We start from the raw sequence: 21,221 nt of genomic DNA, 5'->3' as shown, positions 1-21,221 counted from the left end.
GCCTGAGGAAATCTCATAATTGGAGACATGACAGCAGCACAGATGAGCTTAACCTACCTAAGTGGGTGACGACAGTGATTAAGATGCAGGTTTAAGCACAGGCTAGCAATACAAATAAGCACCCAACAATCCCAGTCACCTCAAAACACCCTCAGGAAAAGCTCCGTTAACACAGAAGAAAACCTCTCTCAACAGATTTTCATCAGTACCACTGGATCCAGTCACTTGAGAAAACAAAGTAGCCTTTCCGATAGAACTGCACTTGGTAGACACCCAACAAAGGGATGGATCTGTGCATCTATTTTCTGAAAAAATTTGTCCTTTGCACACATGTATTACCCATATATCAATAACTAAATATAATGAAATTGTCCTTGAATGTCTTTTTAACTCCAGCATTTTCAGAGTCTGCTCAAGTCTCAATAGTCTTGCCATGATCCTTCAGAGTCAACACTACAAACAAATCTCACAACATGGACAGGTCTTTTTAACTGGCATCAAAACACTTCTTTCTTTTTTGATATATTCTACAGAAAATCCTTCCTAGAATACTGGGCATTCAGTAAACATTTTCTGCTACTGCATTATAATTGTTCACATAGCAACACACTAACTCTCTTGGGAGAATTTTGTTTCTTTTTATCTAAAGATCTTTCACAGACTTTAACATTAGGTAGATTCTTTTATTTCTCTTCTCCATTTGTAGAGAAATAAATAAAACAGTTATTCAAGATGCACCATATGCCTCAAACCTATTTGCTCTTACCCCTTCAATACATGAGAAAGTTTTTGAAAGCTAGCTTTGATATTTTTGTTCCCATTCTCTAACACCACTTCCTTTTTAAAGTTATTTATGGTCTTCCCCTTTGAAATTCCTGAATTGCAAACAAAGCAAGCTCTTGACTTGAACACAGTTCAGGCTTAGTAGATCTCAAAGGCTTTTGAGCTCAATGTGAACATTTGAAATTCTGCTTTCTGAGGTATCTTTCATTCTACCACCTACCAATGGTGTTCTGGTTTGCCTTGATTCTTGGGCAAGACAGGATCACTGTGTCTTCAGTGTTAAGAGACACTGGCCTCACTCTTGTGAGTCCAGCAAGCAGCCTGACCTAAGAAACCTCCCCTGACTGAGGACACTGTAACTTTCACAGAGTTACCACAGAAATTCCAAAAGACCTTTTTTCTGCAACATATAGTAACACTTGAAGTTTTTGAGAGATGAGTCAAAATAAGCCAGGAAATCACCTGCAAAAAACTTAATAAGCAGCTGGAGAATTTTGATGCACCATCCAAGAATGGAAAACCAAGACTTGAAGTTCAACTATATTTTCATGCTTTAAACTCCAACAAATATTTGGGTAATTTTACATGTTTATTCATTTTTATTAAAATTTATTTAAACAAACTGTATTGGGGAAAAAAAAAATCTCTTGTCTTCAAGGTGAAACTTTGCCATGGGAGAATTATGACTATTCAAGGAAAGACCACAGTCTCGACCAATCCAGGAAATCAAAGAATATAAATAAAAGACTTACTATTTTTCACATGTCAAAGTCCAAAATAAAAACTAAATTAAAAAAAAAAAACAACAAACAACAACCACATGACTGTAGTTACTTTCATATGGATACTATTATTCCTTTTATAGTAATTTTTCACAGCACAAGATCCAAAGGAATAAAAACTAAAAAAATCCCACATTTTTGTTTTGCAAGCCTTTAAAAAGAAAATGCCAATTTGGAAAGCTTCTCATTTCTTTGGTTTTGGTGTTTGGTTTTTTGGGTTGTTGTGTTTGGTTTTTTTATTCCCCCAAGAGCTTAGTAAAAGAGACTGGTTTTTGAAAAAGTCTGAAATTATAATTGCTACTAGGGATGCCCAAGCAAACTGGAACAAAAATCAGACTATAGATTTTGCTAAACCTTTGATTCTTCACAGTGTTAACAATATATAACAACTTACAACACAAGATATGTTAATTTGTATCTATGTATTTTATATTAAGAAAATCTTCAGGTTATCTGTGATTCACTTGCTCACTGGCTGGTTCTTGGCCTGCCCTACACATAATAATTTAGAAGTCTAGATGAGATTTCACTGCTGTGGCAAATAAATGCCATCAGTACTATTTTAAAATAGAACGTTCACCATAGTTTTTTTTTCACATTTTCCCGTCATCATGTTATGAAAAGGTAATTTCAGCATTAACATGAAGGCCTGCAAAATTTACCAAGTGTCTAGTTTTTAATGTGAAATTCTATCTAAGATAAGGACTAGCACAAATTTTCCCCTCTTTAAATATACCTTCTCCTCTTGAGTATTCAATGAACTTTAAAGATCAGCTCAGCAATTACACCACTGATAGGGTGTGCCTTCACTTCCACATTAATAACCTTCTGCTACAACTCCCAAAAAATTAATCTTCTACACAGCCAATAGTTGAAAGATTCAAATTTTTCCTTGCTACAAGGAACTATAATAATAATGGCTTCTGAAGGCACATGGAGCCCACCCACCCACGTGGCTTCCATAATACTTAACAGCACAGGTAATATGTTAAAATCTGGAACCCTTGATGTCACTGGCAAAGCTTCAATGGGCTTCATTGTGTGCAGAACTGAAACCCATATGGATTTTAATGCTATTTAATGTTGACTGCTTTGCTGGAGGACACATTCATCATTGTAAAACAGTTAATGGGAAAGCTGGAAAAAAAACCTCAACATCCATTTCTTGAAATGTGCTTAGTGCAGTTCTGATGAACCGTTTCAAAAATTAAACATGCTACCCAATTTGCCAAGTAAACACAAAGAGAAACTATGCTACATTAATCTCAACTTCTTTTAAACAACAGAGAGTAACACAAGGGCAACCACAAGGAAAGTAAACAAAAAGGATGATGAGTGCATTAAAATCAACCTATCCCCCACTGAAAGCCATCAGAGAGAAGAGTTTGATCCATACTGCTTTTTGACTCTGTGCAAGAAAATCTCAATAACCAAATCAGCATTTTTTGGTACCAATATTAATGGTGAAATCATCACAGTATTTCATTTCTTGCTTCTACTCCTATACACTAGGTGAGACCTGCTACACTTACTGCCTCCCGTACTCCCGTGCTCTTGTTCTCAGAGGTTTCACTTCAGACACTACTGCAATGACAGATCCCAGTTGGTACAGAATGCAGCAATCACCTCATCATCAGTTGAACCACTGATGTAATTATTTGTCTATTTCTTTTATGCATCTAAATGTAGACATGATTTCTATCTCCATTTGAAGCTTTGAAAGGGACAGTTAATGACAGAGCTATAAATGGCACAGGAAGATCCCTGCTTGTGGTTTCTCCCCGGCATTTTTAATGGACATTTCCTTCTACACCCACAACTGCTTCAGTGTTCCTGAGATTCTGCTCAAGATCCTCCTACAGAAAGGGCATGTTCTGCTCTAAACCACAATGTTATAAACAGATTGCTTACTAACGTGCTGTGTTCTTGTAAATTACAGCTACAGCTTCCTTCTAGACAGTATAATCCTGATACACTCTATAATGCAGCCTTAAAGCTGGAGAAAATTGAAAGCTTAAAGAATCTGCAAAACCACATTTTCTTTAGTCTCTTCTGTTTACTGTTTCACCTTTACTGTATTTTGAGAGGCTGCCTTTAAAAGACAACTGCAGTGACAAAAAAAATCAACAAACAAACAAACACACACACAAAAAAAACCCCACCACAAACAACTGAGGTGAAAAAAGGAATAGTGAAAAGAAATTACAAGGAAAAAAAGAGAGAGGAAAATGTTTTAAATGAATCCTTGTATCAAAAACATAGATGGCATTCACAGCTTTCCAGTATACAATGAGTTTAAATTACAACTGGGAGCTCTTAAAGGTTTCAACCTACATTTTTTATACCAGCAACAGGGTATAATGTCCATATATATACTCAATGTCCATATAATTAATTTTAATAGAAATAGTCTGGGAAGTGCTCCCAAATGACTGGCACCAGCAGTAAGCAAACTGCAAGTTGCTCAGGTCTGGATGCTAATCTGTCCTTTGCAAAATACTGCTCTCTTCCTAACTCCAGTTAGTAGAATGATGCTTAAGTACTTGCCTCACACCAATCTACTTTACACTGGAGAAAAACCCATGAGATCTGTGATTGAAGATTTTGAAGAAATTTAAAGTAAGTTTGCTTATAGGTTCCTTATTCACTTTGGTGACACCATACTCAGTTCTAAACAGTAGTGGATGAACAAGAAAAGAAGGCAAAGCCACTAGTCATTAGAGAGGACAATATAGAACACTTACACAGGACCTGAAACAGGAGATTCCACCTCTTCTGGCCATGTCAAATTCTTATTTTTGGATCAAATTATCCTAATTCTTTCAGTTCCTAGGAAGGTGAAAATGAAAAGCGGATTGAACTGCACTAACCAATACCTGCAGTCACTATGGTGTCTGGGCAAAGGACTCCCTCTCAGACTGCTCCGAACTGTGCAAGCATTATTGTTCCAAGATCCTAGAAGGTAAACTGAGTAAAGCAGAACAAATTTCCTTCTCAAAGTTGCAGAGGAAGCCAGAGGTATAGATGGGCACCAAATCTTTGTCAAGTTTTAGAGTAATACCTAAGCACTTCAGATTGACCTCATATAGCAATTTCACTGGGATTACTAGAATAGCACCGAAATGCTATTCAAACACGTGATTCACCTGGGACAAAGCTTAGGAAGCAGAAATCTAACAGCACCTCTTCTTAATTCAAAAAGAGCATTGCTGGAGCCTTTGTGTTTTTTGTCCAGGAGACTTCTCACGTTCTGATGATGGAGCTATTTTCAACTACAGGTTTCTGAAATATGGAATTATATTAATTAAAGAAACCCAGTGAATATTGTTAAAATACATCAATTGTTTCTACATGCTTATTGTAAAGGTATTGTGAGAAGAATCTGTCATTACGGCTGGTTATTGAAAAAGCACACTTCTCTATCCTCAGTTTTCAGGGCTACCAGTAAAATAGATCACAAAATATATTATAAATTCATCTATGTTCATAGCACTTCACATTAACAGTGAAGAACTGCATTGTATGCTCCAGACAAGAAAGGATACTTGCATCTATTTCCACTTCAGATCATCCAAGTCACCAAACCTTGCAACTCAGTATAATGTCAAGTAGTTCAACTGCCATTTCAGGTATTATTGATTCTCAATGTAATCATCCTTCCTCACAGTGAAATAATCTGTAACTACTTTAATCAGCTGCAGTAGGCTCACTTAAGTGCTATGGAAATGTAGCAAGAAGGGAGTGGCATTGCATACTTGGAAATTAATGAAACAGAATTTTTAAAAAAATCATTCCCAGACCATATATGTAGATATGATTAATTTCAGAATCCAAAGAACTGAAACAAACGAAATACTGCAAAGGAATGAAGTAGCATCTGACCAAAACAGACAGCTCCAGAAATTAAGATTTCAAGTACAAATAATTTTCAAGTAACTAAAACTTCTGATTATAAAACTGGAAACCACCCATTATGGCTGTGCCTACATCCCAAGGGCACACAGAAGAGCCCTCACGCCAAGGGTAGGTGGCTGACACCCTCACTTGGTCGAGGCTATTCCCTTCTGATCATCCCCATGGCTGGACAAGGCTATGAAGAGCCCCATGGGGTATCTTAAAGATGTAATTAGTTGTGTGTTTATCTAGTTGAAAGCTCCTGCGGTCACATGAGGGCTTTGTCACAGCTTCTCGGGCTGATTTTAGTAGCACAACACTGTGAGAGTCTGCAGCATAGCCTGGATGGGTTCTAAGTGTAGGCAGGTGTATGTGATGCTGTGATACATTTCAAGGTAACACTGGAATACTGCTCAGGGGTGGTAGCAAGCAATCCTCCTGCAGTCCTGTCTGTATCATGGCAAGGTGGGTCTTGGGGTAAATGGCTCCCCAAAACTGCACCCAAGCTTTGTCTCAGAGGGAAATGCATGACTAGCTTAAAAAAAGAACAACAACTAAACCAAAACAAACAAAACAAAACCCCCCACAAAAATCAGCAACAAAAAAGAAACAGGGTTGAACTGACTTGAAAACAAGGAACTGGGGATTGAAGGTGGGCTGGGGAGACAAGTTATTTAGCTTTCTTCATGTATCCTACATTCATTCTGACAGAGTTAAAACAAAACTAAGCTGTAAAAACATTAAGCATCAAATACAATATTAAAGCTATTTAATGGAGCTAGGACATTCACAGCTATGTATTTCTTGGGTCTTGCATTTGAACTGAAATTCTATGAAGAATTTATTTTGGCATCAATGTCAGAGTTGCAGAACAAAAGGTTAAAACCTAAAGATTTGTGAGAAAGACCCCAAGTTCCTGTTTCTTGTTATTATTATACTACACAGTACACCATAACTATCCAATTAGTATCAATCACATCAATACCAGTGAACAAGTGTCACACAGCTGCAGAACACCATTATGAATGCTTTCCATCAGTAGATTTAGACCATCAGCAACTTGAGAATGTAAAAACACTTCAATTCCTGTCCTTTTGCGGTGTTTATTATCAAGATACAACTTCAAGACCAGTTTGGTTTTAAGTCTGTCCAGGAGAACAAAGCCTCCAGTTTTGAGACCCCCACACTGGAACTCATAAAGCTTCATTTTCTGGCTAGTATTTGGTCATGCATTAACCACTCATCTCCATGTGGGGAAAAAAATCTGAAGAATAGTTAAGGTTCATTATGATAATTATAAAGAAAAAAATAGTGAAAATTAACAAGCATCTGAGGAATGTCAGTGAATATAAGCTCCTTTGGAAGATAAGACCCATTCCAGAGTAGTATTAAGGAAAGCAGATGAAGACTTACAGCTATAAATAGATCAAAGATAAACCTTATCTTAGTCTGTGCAACCTGTCTTTCTTATCAAATGCTTTGCTATAAAATATGTTTTCAATGGTATGCAGAGAAATAAGAAAATATTTCTTCTTGACAGCATGGACTCTGAATTAACCTAGAGGGTCTCTGTCTGGTTGGACCTTGTTTTATTCACTTAAGTCTACAACATACCTTTCGTTGATGCACAATATGATAAACATTATGATCTTATGCTTGTTCAAGGTGGTGGAGCTTTAGCTCCCAAGCAGCTTCACAGTGTCCAGTGAAAAAGCTTATTTTTGAAATGAGAAAATCAGCTGCCTCCACACACACACCTGAAGAAACATGCAGAGTTGCCTGTTTGTGCAGTTAATACTTTAAATGTGAGCTGAGTATAAAATGAACTTTCAAAATTCCCTGTGCCGCTTCCCAAAGCCCCACTTCATCTCTATACGTGCTTTGACTTTTCTGAGTATTTTTAGCGTATGAGGCAGCTTTTCAAAGACCTCTTGACTCTTGTAACTTGTCTTACAAGCATAAATCAAGCCTCATTGGCCAACTCTTTCCATAACAGAGCTGCACCTTTAAATACTAGTAATGCCAGATGGTCTCAGCATATAAAGCAGCATGAGACAACATATTAATGCTACTCAAACAAGCAACTTGTGCTAGCAGCAGACCAATGAAATTAGTCTCAGGCTGCTAATCCTCTCTGTCTCCATAGCAACATCTATTTCAGACAATTCTTCAGTTTTCAAGTCAGATGAGCTTGCTGGCCCTTAAACTTCTCTATTCAGGGGGTCTTCCGCTGTCAGGTACTTTTTCCATTTTGTCTTGGCTACTGTTATAATACAGAATTTATTTTCATCATCTGTACCAAGGAACAGATGCTCCTCTGTTTCTGTTTATTTATAGATGTTTCCATTAAAGATTTGTACTATAAGATTTCCACTAAATATTTGTACTGTTTATTTCTACTATGGATTTGTTCCCATAACTGTAAGACATGGAAACTGTGCAAATATAGATGGTTCTGTTGTGACACCGGGCAAAAAGGGAGAAGCGATACCTTCATACTCCTCTGCTATCAAAGCAGATTTTTTTTAAACATAACAAAAAATAGGATCTGCAGCAGATAACCAGGGAGAGAAACTCTTGACTCCTCCTCACATTATGTTACCATCGCTGAGTCAGCACAAAGACTGGGGTTGTTTGCTACTAGGAAAGTCTGCCTGGAATCAGGTAGGAATGGTGTCCTATAGGTAGATCAAATGCTGAACCACATGCTGTTTATCAAGTGCCTACATACTGGGTACATGGCATAGCCATATATTAACCTGCAGTATAGACGATGAGAACCTAAGCACATAGATGAGAACCTGAGGCAGACAGAAAGGATGTTTTTATCCAAAAAGACAAGTAAGAATGGCAGAGCCAGGAAAGAAGCCAGACATCCTTTATTACGAGACTGCTTTTCCTCTCGGTGAAACAACTTCCTACAATGACAAGGTTTAAAGTTTAAACATGAGATAGCCCAGCTCCCAACTCCACAGTTGTTTTTTTTCTTCTCTCCATCCCACTATGTACTGACATCATCAAAAAGAAAGAATAAATTTTATTCAGAAAGACATCAGCTTTGATCATTCATTCCTTAACCGCAGACTAATCCAGCACTGAAGTCATATTTAGCCCTCTTTCCTAAGGACACAGAAGTAAGCTGCCTTGCATGTTAGGATTTATAAGCCTGCTGCTTGTAACAAAGATTCAGACATACAGCTCCCATTGACTTCAGTTTGACTTATGGATGCTCAGCAGCTGGGTGGGAGGAAAAATTAAGCCCCTGTCTAGTTTCTATCAGGTGAAGATCAGACATGGAGAGTCAGCTTAATATAGTCATAAAGCTCCATTTGAAGTAACAAGATTTTACATGTGTAAAAATTGTGATTTAGGTTGTAGACTCACCCCAATTTTGCTTATAGCTCTAAAACTGTTTTTTATGCAGTAAGCCAAAATGTAGAGCCAGCCACAACCACAAAAACTTCAGTTTAGCATAGGAAAAAAAAAGGTTAATTTTGAATGATAAATGTGCAAGGTATAGACATTCATAACAGTGAAGGACAGTAATGTGTAACTGAAAGATAACCACACTGTGGGCTCCCTTTACTTCTAAGGGACACAAAAATAAAAGGACATTCAAATGACCTGTCTCGCAGCTAGAAATCTCAGGGGGAAAACATGCAGTAATTCACAGACATGTTATCTAGTTATGTGGTGGTATAGGAAACACAACTATGCAAAAAAATTTTGGTTTCTGAAATGCCTCACTGCCCTTTCACTTTCTTTGTATCTTTACACTATTAGTTGTATTTCTCATAGCAACCACTGCATGATTTCTCTTTTGTTTGAAGAACTAATATGGCAAAGGTCAGGGTCATGCTCTCTAAATATCAGAAAAAACTACCAGATCATTAGACTGGTGCACCAGCAAGGATGATGCCTTTGCCAAGAAAACAGACACAACCTTGACCAGTCAGATGTCCCACCTGATCAAACAATTCTTTCCACTCAGCTTTGAGGCAGATCCACACCTAAGGAAAAGTATTCAAAGTGGCATATGACGGCTGTTCTCAGTGTAGTCTGCAGGGTCTGCAGCCAGGGTAGTCTCTTTCTTTGGTCCTAAATCAGGCAGCTCATGTTCCACGGTCACAAACAGCTCCATAGAAGAATGACTACCTCGGCTTGCTCCATGGGACTTAATTTGTGAGTAAAAAAGGATGTCAGGATTTGCTCATAATTCCATATTAACAGCTACCAGGAAGCACCTAGTAGCTTACACGGTTACAAACGTCTCACTTTGGGAAAAGGATTAATTAAAAACAAACATTTACTGCCTTCAAACTGCCAACCACGGGTTTATGATTCAAGATGCTGTCTCACCTGGCCATTGGAGCTACACAGATGCATTTCTAATGTATGCCTTTGTATGGAACCAAACCCCATAGCCCTCTGACAATCACCCTGTTACCTGCTGCTGTGATGGGAAGATGTGGCTCGTGGTGATTCAGCTAACACACCATTAGCATGCTGCAAGAAACCCACTCCAAAGGGAAGGGCACTATGGACCAAGACTGAACTTTTAGTCTAGTGTCCTTATTCCCAAAAGAGCAACCCTGAAAGAAGTAAGGGAGGTGACAACTTCATTGCCACAGGGCAGTCATCACATTGCAGCACATACAGTCATTTATTCATAATATGGCAGAACTTCCATTCCAAATTCCCAAATCCCAGCAAGTCAAGCTTCTTTTTTTCCTGTACGACTGTTCTGCAGAGCTCCTAACACAGTCCAAATACAGCACAAGTTTTCAACCTTAAACCTGAGATAACACATGTAGATCTACGGCAGCCAAAAGACCTCAGATTCATGTCACATGGCAAGTCAAACCTGCCCACTCTGCTATCATTTTATTTATAAGGATTACTTTTTTTCAACGTTTTAACTATGAAGACCCTTGGTGTCTTCATGTAGCTTCAGCATCCTAGAAGGCAAGAATCAAATATCCTGATCTCACTGAATTCACGGACCCCTGGCTTCTAATGTGCAATTTACTACAAAATTAATTATATGAAGTATACACCCCTTATTCCACTGCTCATAATTCTACCCATCATTTAAACTAACTGACTCAGAAGCCTTACAGTACACATTGCAGTTTCCACTTTTTTTTCATTCCACAAAATGTAAAGAGAATTCAGCTACAAACTTTTCCAGTGTAATTCTCAACTAAAGGATAAAGAAAAACCACACACACACAAAAACCCAAAAAAACCAACCAACCAAACAAAAAAAACCCCACAAGCCAGAGCCTGTGGTAACACATGAATGAGACATTGTTTAAAAAGAAAATGTAAACCAAAAAGAGATGTTATGTTTTTTGTTGGCTTTTTTAGAAGGAAAATGAACTAAAATAGGTATGAAGACTTAAAAATACAAATTAACTTGCTGAGAGAAGATCAGATAGAGTTCATAAACAGTACATTTCACAAAGCAAGCATATAAAGCACAATGGAGTACTTCAGATGATGACACACGAAGGCTAGGATTCATCATGTTGTAACCCTAAGCTCTTGCACACATTCCTAAGTTAGAAGCCTGCCCAATGTCAGCTCTTCTTAAAGCCAGCAGAGAAAACAGACATTTTCAGAAGGCACTGCAGCCCAACCAAGAGGTCTACCTGCTAACCAGAAAACGGAGATTACACAGTATATAGGCTTCTAAATCACCTACCACCTTTGAAAACAAAAATAAGGTGGAATGAAAACAGAACTAGTTCTAAATTAGTTTTAATATTAAATGATCGGCTAAGTCTAGTAGCAACTTCATTGTTACAAGAAAAAAATTGTGTTTATTCTGAAATAGGAAGACCTGTCTTTCCTGTTTGCACTTTTCACCCTCTGCGTAATATTAATCACTAAATTATAGAAAAATAAAGAGTTTCTCCTGAGTAAAATAAATTAAGAATTAATATAACAACACGGTCGCTTTTTGATAAATCTCACAACTGCAATTTACTGCTTATAACAAAATGTCTCACAAAGCCTTAGGAATTCACTGTGCTTTGTAGTCTTCTCTCTAATTTTTCTGGAGTTCATGCTAATGTCACCATAATAAAACACCCCTTTAATCCTAACCAACAACAAAACAGGCTCACCTCCTGTTTTCGTTGGAAACTGTTAAGGCATTCTGCAGATGTGGGAGGTGATGACAACCCTTCTTTTTAAAAGAAATTACTGACAAGTGGGATTTTCAAAACCAGCCTGGGTCAGATCAACAAACTCTGAATGCTCTGCATAGTCAGACTAATTTTAAGCCTGAAAACTAAAACAACTGCCTTCTGTGGAGTCATGTTTACTCTTTATGATTACAGCCCTTTTTTACTACAGCTTGGTTGCCCTTTTTTTCTTATTCTAGCAAATGAAAGAGAAACTTCTGCGATGTAATAGCTGGGATCTACAGCATTTTCACAAACAGCACACAGCATCTCTTAATCCTTTCCTACATGATCTAACAAAAAGGGAAGCCTTTAATTAACTCCACCAATGAAACAATTTGGAGGAAGGTGTTTCCCTCTAGGAAACACTGCAGAGATGGCCTAGCATAGCTGACTACCCACACTTACTGTGAATTTCCAGTGACTTCAATGAGAACATGAAAGGCATTAACAACTAGCTGCAAATGTGTTCTACAAACATGCATATCTCTCCTGATTTTCACCAGAGTTTTGTGAGAACAATTTTCTCTTGGTATTCTAGACTTTTTTTTTTAGCTGGACAATGAAACTGAGATAGAACTACATCAGAGATATTAAGGAAATTATGTTATTCCTTTAAGAAAGAAAATATTAAAGAAAAGCAATCTAATTTCAAAAAACTGTGTGTCACAAAGCACATTCTAAAAAAAAATAATATATAATCTAAAAAAAAAGAATAAACCCAAGGCTCTTAAAAATAAAACAGATGCTTTTAAAAAACTCACTCAGCACATAAAGACAGCCATCTTGCTGCCAGCAAATCCTACAGCTCTTCCAAGACCTGTGAAACCCGTAAAATCTGCAAAGGACACTGGACACGTCACCCTGAACACAGGCAGCATTAAAAATCAAACTGCCGGAGACTACCCCAGGCCAAATCCTGGCTGGGACTCTAGAGGCACTACCCTAAGTGGCACGACAGCCCATAAAGGATTTCACTGGAAAGTTAATTACAGCCACTCAACCTTCTGCAGAACCAGTCCCAGATCAGCACTCCCAGAAAGCAAGACAGTAGCACATCCCAGGTGGTGTTTGACGGGAAAGCCAGAACATCCTCACAAGCTCTGAAAGAAAAATCTGTTCCCTGATGCACAAAGGAAAGAAAAATCCAAATGCAGGCTACGTGAATAATCAGTTCAACCATGTTTTATTCTGCAGCTTATTTATTATCCCGGCAGAGACACCAGCAGCTGCCCTGCTCACCCTTTGGGGTTGGTGCTGTAGGAACTCTTCTTAGCCTGCTGCCAGAAGAGCAGCTCGTCTTTAAAGAGGATTGCAAACATAAGCTGCGGGAGGAGAGAAGCTGAACCACAAGCTGACAGAAAAATATGACAGTGTAACATGGTCAGCACAGCATCTCCTGTACTCCTCATACAAACTGGTTTGGTTATATCCCCCCATTCACAGACAGTCCCTACACCTTTATGCAATGCACATGGATGAGTATGAACTTGGTGCGCTTGCACTGACCACCACCCAGCTCCCTTTGGAATGGGAATGCTGAATGGGTGGCCATTGATAAAAACTGACATTTGCTTAAATCTCAGGCATGCAAAAAATAGGTTTGCTCTCTGATATCTAGTTTTAATACCAAGCTCTTGTCGTATATTAATGCCCTGAAAAACTGGGAAATGTTAATAGGGCACATCAAAGAGCTCACGAGATTTTTACAGGCAAATTACAAGGGTAAAGATGCTTTAGAAAACCAGGTTTAATTAATTGTAAATTATACAATTAGAACAACAGCATATGACGACATCACCATAACCAAGAGATGAGCTCTGTGCCTCTTGATATCACCACTGCCAACATGCCTTGCTGCTGAACTTAGGGTTGCATTTGCCTGTCTGAAGAAGAGAAGTCCACAAGACCCACAGGTGGTACTGAGCGGTCTCGCCCCTCCTGGTCTACCCTAATAAAGCAGCACAGCAGAGTCCTACCCACGCTGGGCTGAAATCACAGCAGCCTCCTACACATTTGTTTCGTCTTGTTGCTGCACTCACTTATAGGCCTTTGGAATGGCTGCAGAGCCCTCCAAATTACAATCATTTAAACAATATTTTAAAATGGGGTTTGTGCCACAGAGAAATATGAAGACTATAAGCAAGAATTTTTTTTCCCTGTGAGTTTGTTGGCTTTGCTCATCGTAATTTCTTATCACAGAAAGTATTAGCTCACATGGCTGGTGCCACAGCTGAATGAGGGAGCACCTCAATGACAGAAAAAAACCACCCTAGACACAGTTTCTGTATTACCAGCGAGATCCTGGATTTCCCCATTCACTAATATACAGTAGAGGCATGATTTTCATTTCCCTTTTAGTAATCCTTTAATCATTTTGCAGGAGGAAATGGCTCCAGCACTGCTGGGCTGGACTGTGAGAAGCTGAGAGCCTGAGATTAGGTGACTTTGTGGGGGCCAGGACAGGAGCTGCAGTTTGGGAAGTCAAGCAGCTTATTTAGGCTCAGTGCCAGCACTAAGCCACCCAACCCAGTTCCTCGCTGTGCCAAGAGGGGTCTCTGACAAAGCAACGGGTCCAAGGATTAATGCAGCAGAGCTGCACCTCATATAAAGTGACTGAAGTCACACCCGCGCGTCCTGCAAATGCTCCGAGTCACAATTGTGCTGCTCACCTCACACACAGCGTGCTCCCACCTCACTGTGATGTGTTGTTCGAAATTGCCAAGTCCAAAACCATGCCATTTTACAGAGAAAGAAATGTCTCACACAACTGCAAATAAACCTTTTCCTTCTATTGGAGGTGTTTTCAGAGATGCTTGTGGTAGGAAGGTTGAACGATAAAATATTTAAAATTTAAAAACACTTCTAAATTAAATGCTGCTTTAAAAAACATTATTTTGTTTACAAAATGCCGTTATTCTGGTATTTTTCAGGATTTCTGTTAGCTTTTCTCTAGCATGAACAATTTGACTTAGTAGTCACAAATTTGCAAATAATTTTCTTGTCACAAAATCTGTATTTTCATCCATCCTCTCTCCCTTCCATTTGATGCAAAATTAATTTACAGAGCCTGTACGTAAAACACACATAACCAGTATATTGGTAAAGCTTCTTCTGAGGGCTTTTTCACAAAACCAAATGTTGAAAAATAACCACTGTAAAGTCTTACTAATTTATTTTTTAAAAGTAGGCATTGAGAGAAACATTTATCTGCATTTTTTTCATGTAAAGAATAAAAAAAAAAACCCTAGGAATCTTGACAATGTCAGAATGTTTCATTTTCACATTCAAAGTGAAAGAGTAATGGGAGAGGACTGGTCTTGCACCACCGAAATCAATGGTACACGAGTCCAAAGTGGCAGCATGCCTAAACAAGTGGCTGAACATGAATGGTGCAGAAATTGCTTTTGCATTAATCAATTCTAAATATGTTTCATTGTTATTAAAGAATACAACTTATGCTCCTAATGAGCTTAGTTATGGTAATAAAAAAAGCCTCCAGAGATCAGCATCCATTGGGTGTTTCTTCAACAGAACACCAGATAGCGAAAGCAAGAGCCTATTTCCTCTCTCAGGAGCAGGCAGTATTGTCCTGCACTTAAATTAAGGCAAAATACTGTTTACTTTGTCCAAGAAATCACCTGTGCTTTACTATCATCTGCCCTCTGTTTCCCCTTGGTGCACCATCAATTTTGCACAAGCTTTCTCCTTGCTTCATTTAACCTTACCGACCGCCATCTTCTCTCAAGAAGCACAAGGAAAAAATTGCATTTTCTCCTGCTATCAAAGCCACTCCAAAATATTTTGATCACTTCTAGTCTAGGTTCATAAAATGCCTTCTATTTCTAACCACTGTGATCCACATCTTCCTCTGCCAGTCCCCATCAATTCAAGGGTTATCTCTATGGAACAGCTGCCTCAGTGTAAACCTGTTCGTTGGAGTTCAAATATCTTCTACTCCATCTTTTGTTCTCCTTATTCAAGGGCTTCTTTTCCATCAGCAATTGCAAGCTCTAGTCTCCCATACAGGTGCAAGATCAGCCCCAAGAAACTGCTGCCACAATGAAAAACTGCAAAATATTAGAACAAACTCTGGCATGAGCCAGAAGGGAAGCACAGGTGGTGTGATGTTCAAGTTTGCAGAGAAGGCAGCACATTCTCTGAGTATTTAATGCAGGATCAGAAACTTCGGGTAGTCTCATGCTTCTGGCCTTAGCACATACCTGGGAAGAGCTCAATGAATGCCATGCTCATCTTCCAAGTGACTAATCAAGGTTTCCAAGATCTGCCAAGACACTGTATACTTATAAAAGAAATCACCCTGGCTCATATGGAGTCATTCTGCTTTCCAATGCAGTATCAGGACTCAAAACAAACAAACAAACAAACAAACAAAAAAAACCCCACTTCATTATGTATATTTACCCCAGCAAAAGATGAGGCCTTAACAATCATTCCAGTTGCTTTTTTCCCTAAGGATTTGTTCCAGTTGCTTTGGCAGTCTAGAGCACTTCTCTAAAATTTTCCTATTTCTCTCATACATTTTTTCAAACACTGCACATGTATTACAAATTCATTTTTGAAAATAGCTGATATTCTAAAATTAAAGTTGATTTATATGCTTGCCTATGATCAAATGCATTCATGCAATGCTGCATGGCCATACAATATGCATGATTACGCAATGTATGTGTGCGTGCAGTATTTTATTTATTCAGTACAAAGCCACTTTACTTGATACAAAGCATCTTTATTGATGATCTGCTGATTTGTTTTGTCATCAACTTGCTCACTAAGTGAACATTTTTTGTTCGTTTTCACAGCACCTCACCAGATAATTCAGGTATCATCCCTGAATACTCACCAGCCTTCTAGAAGCATGAGCTCTCTACAGGCCGTAAACCTATAAGCCATAACATTATTGAGTTTATACTTATATATATTTTAAAATAAACTCTGTGACACCCAGGATATCTTGTAGGAAAAGATTATGTTCAGGAATGAAAACTTCTTGGCTTGTCATGAAAAAAAAAAAAAAATTAATACCTGTATGTGTGTATCTGTGAATCTACAATTTGTTTATAATTAGTTATGATAAATCAGGTCCTGATCCTGCAAGACTTAATCACACAATAATAATATTATTCCTGTTGTCGCCTTGGGAATTGAGGTAGGATGCTCCGAGGGAGTGAGAAACCCTCAGGTACAAACTGAGATGAGCCTCTTATCTCCTGCCAAGGCCAGGACAAGACTCCACTTCTTTTACTGCAGAACTTAAAAATGCTCACATAGAAAAATAACAGCGCTACTTTTCCCTACATAGTAGAATAAAGGACATGTTATTAAGAAGAAAACACTTTTAATGCAAGCATTAGCATAATATATAGGTGCTTAGGCTCTGTACCAAAGAAGCAGGGATGTTATCAGTGCCTTTACAATTATTTCCAAGAAGCAAAACCATAAGTAGGTGTGGAGTCTGGATCACTGCTCCTCCTAAAAAGATCCTGAGCCTCGCTCATGTGCCACTGCAGATACTGAAAGCTGCAGCAGCTCTCCACTTCTTGAGAAATACTCAGGACCCTGCAAAATAAAACTGAGGTTTTAAATAAAACAATTAATTTGCTCCGATTCAAACTCTGGTTTAACCTCTAAAAAAACCCCAGCATTTTCAGTATTCAGCACTAAAGATTGCCTGGACTCATCACATTCCCTGACATGTGACTTCGACATTACATGTGGCATTTTCATCTATAGGGCTCCCTTTGTGAGGGACCGAGCATGTTCTAGGAAAAAGCCTGATGTTCACTGTAGCTTTTATGTGGATACAATCCATGGCAAATTTCTTTTTCTGAGGTTTGCTATTGCTCATTGATATGAAGTTCGATTCTCTTTTGCTTGGGCTCAATGAGAAAGGGTTTCCTTTCTCATGTCACAGACACCAACAGGAGAAGCACCATGTATGTAGAAAGAGCCACAGCCCCATCTCAGACTGCACAGAGTGCTGCTCTTATCCCTGTTTCAGCTGGCTTGACAGAAGTGCCAAATAAATGAGCTGTCATGACTGTCCCCTAACAGTAATGTAAAGTCACAATAACATTGCATATCGTTCTAGCATGCAAATTACATAGTGGCAGTAGATTTAATTCTTAGCTGCACGATCACCCTTCATATCAATACGGCAACAAACCGCAAAGACATTTTCTCAAGTTTCACTGCAATTCTTACATTTTTCATCTCAAGACAATGCTTTGCTACCCTGCCTTGCTCTTCTATCTTCTTTTTATCCAATTATTGTATGTTCTTCAAGTTTTATCAGTAGCCCTAATGCAGTCAGCAAAAATGCAAGATCCTTGAGGATGCAAAGCAAGGTTACAGGATGCAAAGTAACATTATATTCAGATCATAAAGCAGCACACTGAGAACCAAGTGTATTTACCAAATCCCCAGAGACTCACAGAATCCACATCTCTAGCTAAAAATCACAGACTTCCAGGCCCGGTCTTTAACCTGCTCAAGGAAATGTGAAGACATGACTGCAGGTGGCTTATGGCTGGGCCTCAAGTACTGAGCTGCTTTCAAGATTAAGTCTTTTCACATGCAGACCTAAGTGATATTACCAATTCCAAATTGGAAATTATAAAAAATGCACACTTGCTGTCATAAAAAAAATGCAGAGTCACTCACATGCCCTTTTATAAAAAATATCTTATATCCCAGCTACACATAACCACCTTATCCCAAGACACCTGTGCAAACGCCCGCAAGCGTGCCACGGTAACACGGTTTCGGAAGGCAGCCTGGTCGTGTTACACAGCTCACACGGGCACGTTCATTCTTCCATGCTTTTTTCCCTGAACCTTGGGTTCCTGCCAGGGAGCGGGAAGGCCAACGCCTTCCCTTTCGGCACATCTGCACCAGGTGCTTCCCCGCAGAGCAGCCGGCAGCGTCTTCACTCCCGATGCTGCTGCATCTCCTGATACTTCATCGCGATTTCAGCGCGTTCCGCTCTTTAAAGGGGGCTAAATTCAACCGCAGAGACAAGAAGACGCTTTGCGCCGAGCGCAGGCGATCGCTGGCAGCCGGCGCCGCTACCGGCACGAGTATTTTAGGGACAGCGTCTGTTCAGTGCCGCCGGACCCCAGGCCCAAAGCAGCAGCCCCACTTCGCTCCGCCGCTACCTGCCGCCAGGTGCGGACAGCGCCGGGGGTCGCCGCACCGCCCGACCCCTTACCGGGCTCATGCTCGCCGGGGCGGTCGGAGACCTCGATGACCAGCAGCTCTCGGCCCTCGGCGCTGCGACCCACGGTGTAGATCCTGCTGATGGCCGGGCACTGCAGCCAGACGGCCACCAGCGCCTCCCGCAGCTCGGCGTAGCGGTGGTACTCGAAGGAGATGCCCTCCTCGGAGCTCAGTCGCCGCCGCCGACTGGCGACCCCAGCCCCGGGCTCCGCCACTGCCGCCGCCCGGCAGGCAGCCACCACCCCGCAGAGCGCCAGTAACACCCGCACCGCCATGCCCACCGCCTGCCCGCGGCCGCGCAGCTGCTGCTGGACCCGGCGGCAGGGAGGGAAGGAAGGGAGGGCGTGGGCAGGAGCGGGGGGCGGGCGGAGGGGAGGGACCGGCCATTCCCCCCATCCCCGCGGCAGGAGGGCGGCGGGGTGTGCCAGGGGAAGCGGGATGCGGGGGGTTAGGGTACCACTGAAGCTGTGGTCATCGACCAGATGCAGGAAAGCACTGGAAGAATCCAGTGATATCTACTTTGTTTTTAAATTTGGTGAAATACTTTTATCCCTCACGCTATGGATGCAGTCCACCGAGTTAATACACTGGCAAAAACCTAAATGAATACAATCATAGATTCGGTTTGGTTGAAAAAGACCTTTAAGATCATCAAGTCCCACCATGAACCTAGCACACTGCCAAATCAACCACTAAACCTTGTCCCTCAGCACCACATCTACATGTCTTACAAATACCTCCAGGGATGGTGACTCAACCACTTCCCCGGGCAGCCTGTTCCAGTGCCTGACAAACCTTTTCCTGAAGAAATTTTTCCTAATAACCAATCTAAACCTCCCCTGGCTCAATTTGAGGCCATTTCCTCTTGTTCTATTCCTTGTTACTAGGGAGAAGAGACCAATACCCACCTCACTACAACCTCCTTTCAGGTATTTTGAGAGAGAGAGATCTCCCCTCAGCCTCATTTTCTCCAGGTTAAACAACCCCAGTTCCCTCAGCCACTCCTCATAAGACTTGTGCTCCAGACCCTTCACCAGCTTCATTGCCCTTTTTGGACAGGCTCCAGCACCTCAATGTCCTTCTTGTAGTGAGGGGCCCAAAACTGAACACAGAATTCGAGATGAGGTCTCACCAGTGCTGAGTACAGGAGGACAATCACTTCCCTAATCCTGCTGGCCACACTATTTCTGATACAAGACATGATGTTGTTGGCCTTCTTGGCCACCTGGACACACTGCTATCTCACATTCAGCCAGCTGTCTATCAGCCCCCCCAGGTCCTTTTCCTCTGGGCAGATTTCCAGCCACTCTTCCCCAAGCCTGTAGTGGTACATGGGGTTGTTGTGACCCAAGTGCAAGATCTGACACAGCCTTATTGAACCTCATACAATTGGCCTCAGACCATCGATCCAGCCTGTTCAACCCTCTGCAGAGCTTTCCTACTCTCAGACCCAGCTTAGTGTAATCTGCAAATTTACTGAGGGTGCACTCAATAATTGATAAAGATATTAGACACAACTGACCCAAATTCTGAGCCCTGGGGAGTGACAGAGTGCTCTCTGAAATATTCAAATAGTACTATTGCAGAATAACATGTCTGTGTTTGATTGACCTCACAGGGAAAACTATGAACAATCACCTATAAGGTAGCTTTGCTGCATCACAGAAAGCAAAGAATAAAGCAAGAATTCCTTTCTGGTACTGAGAATATTATTTTGAGAGCAAATCCCATCATGTCACAGTCTCATCTAGATCACAAATACTACAGGACTTCTAAAGCCACCTGTTTTTTCAACTTGTTTTTTCTAGTCATAAGTGTTTAGACTTCATCAAAACACTATGTAAAGGACAACGGATAAAAGCAAAAGACTAAATGCTAAAGAGCATCTTCTGTAACAGGGGGTTTTTATCACTATTTTTAAAGGACACAAAGCCCCACTGGAAAATTTTGAAAGGTTAAAAATTTTGAAAAGTTTAAAAAATCACACATCCTGTTCCTCCTTCTACAAACAGAATCTTGTCTCCCAAAATGTAATATGTATTATACCCTAACCTTTTAATCTAAAAGGGTGAGCCTGTGTAACATCCCATTCCATCACCAATATATACTGAATCCATTTTCAGGACATTTTGTTAATAATCCTTTGTGATCCTATGGATATTTTCCTAATTTATGAGTTGTCTAGTTCTGACCAAGAAGATAATGGAAATAATGTCTTCTAGGACACCAGCTTGGAAACTCATCCAGCATCTGAATTTCAGACCTGAAAATGCAACTACTGTATATAAATACTTACAGATCTATTTGTCTGTATTCACCTATATTTGTTATC

General features: G+C 40.1%; 1 protein-coding gene across 1 annotated transcript in view; it reads right to left on the bottom strand.

The window, feature by feature from the left end:
- Nucleotides 1–19,195, bottom strand: part of CPE (carboxypeptidase E) — a 56,772-nt gene extending 37,577 nt beyond the window's left edge. Inside the window, exon 1 of the mRNA XM_051617849.1 lies at nt 18,882–19,195. Within this exon, the coding sequence (XP_051473809.1) occupies nt 18,882–19,164 (283 nt within the window). The 5' untranslated portion in view covers nt 19,165–19,195. The remainder of the gene's footprint in view (nt 1–18,881) is intronic.
- Nucleotides 19,196–21,221: the final 2,026 nt, after the last annotated feature.

The sequence above is a fragment of the Apus apus genome, chromosome 4 (assembly GCF_020740795.1).
Source record: "Apus apus isolate bApuApu2 chromosome 4, bApuApu2.pri.cur, whole genome shotgun sequence".
NCBI lineage: Eukaryota > Metazoa > Chordata > Aves > Apodiformes > Apodidae > Apus > Apus apus.
Note: the sequence above shows the minus strand (reverse complement) of the source record. Positions and strands in the feature narration are given on the sequence as shown.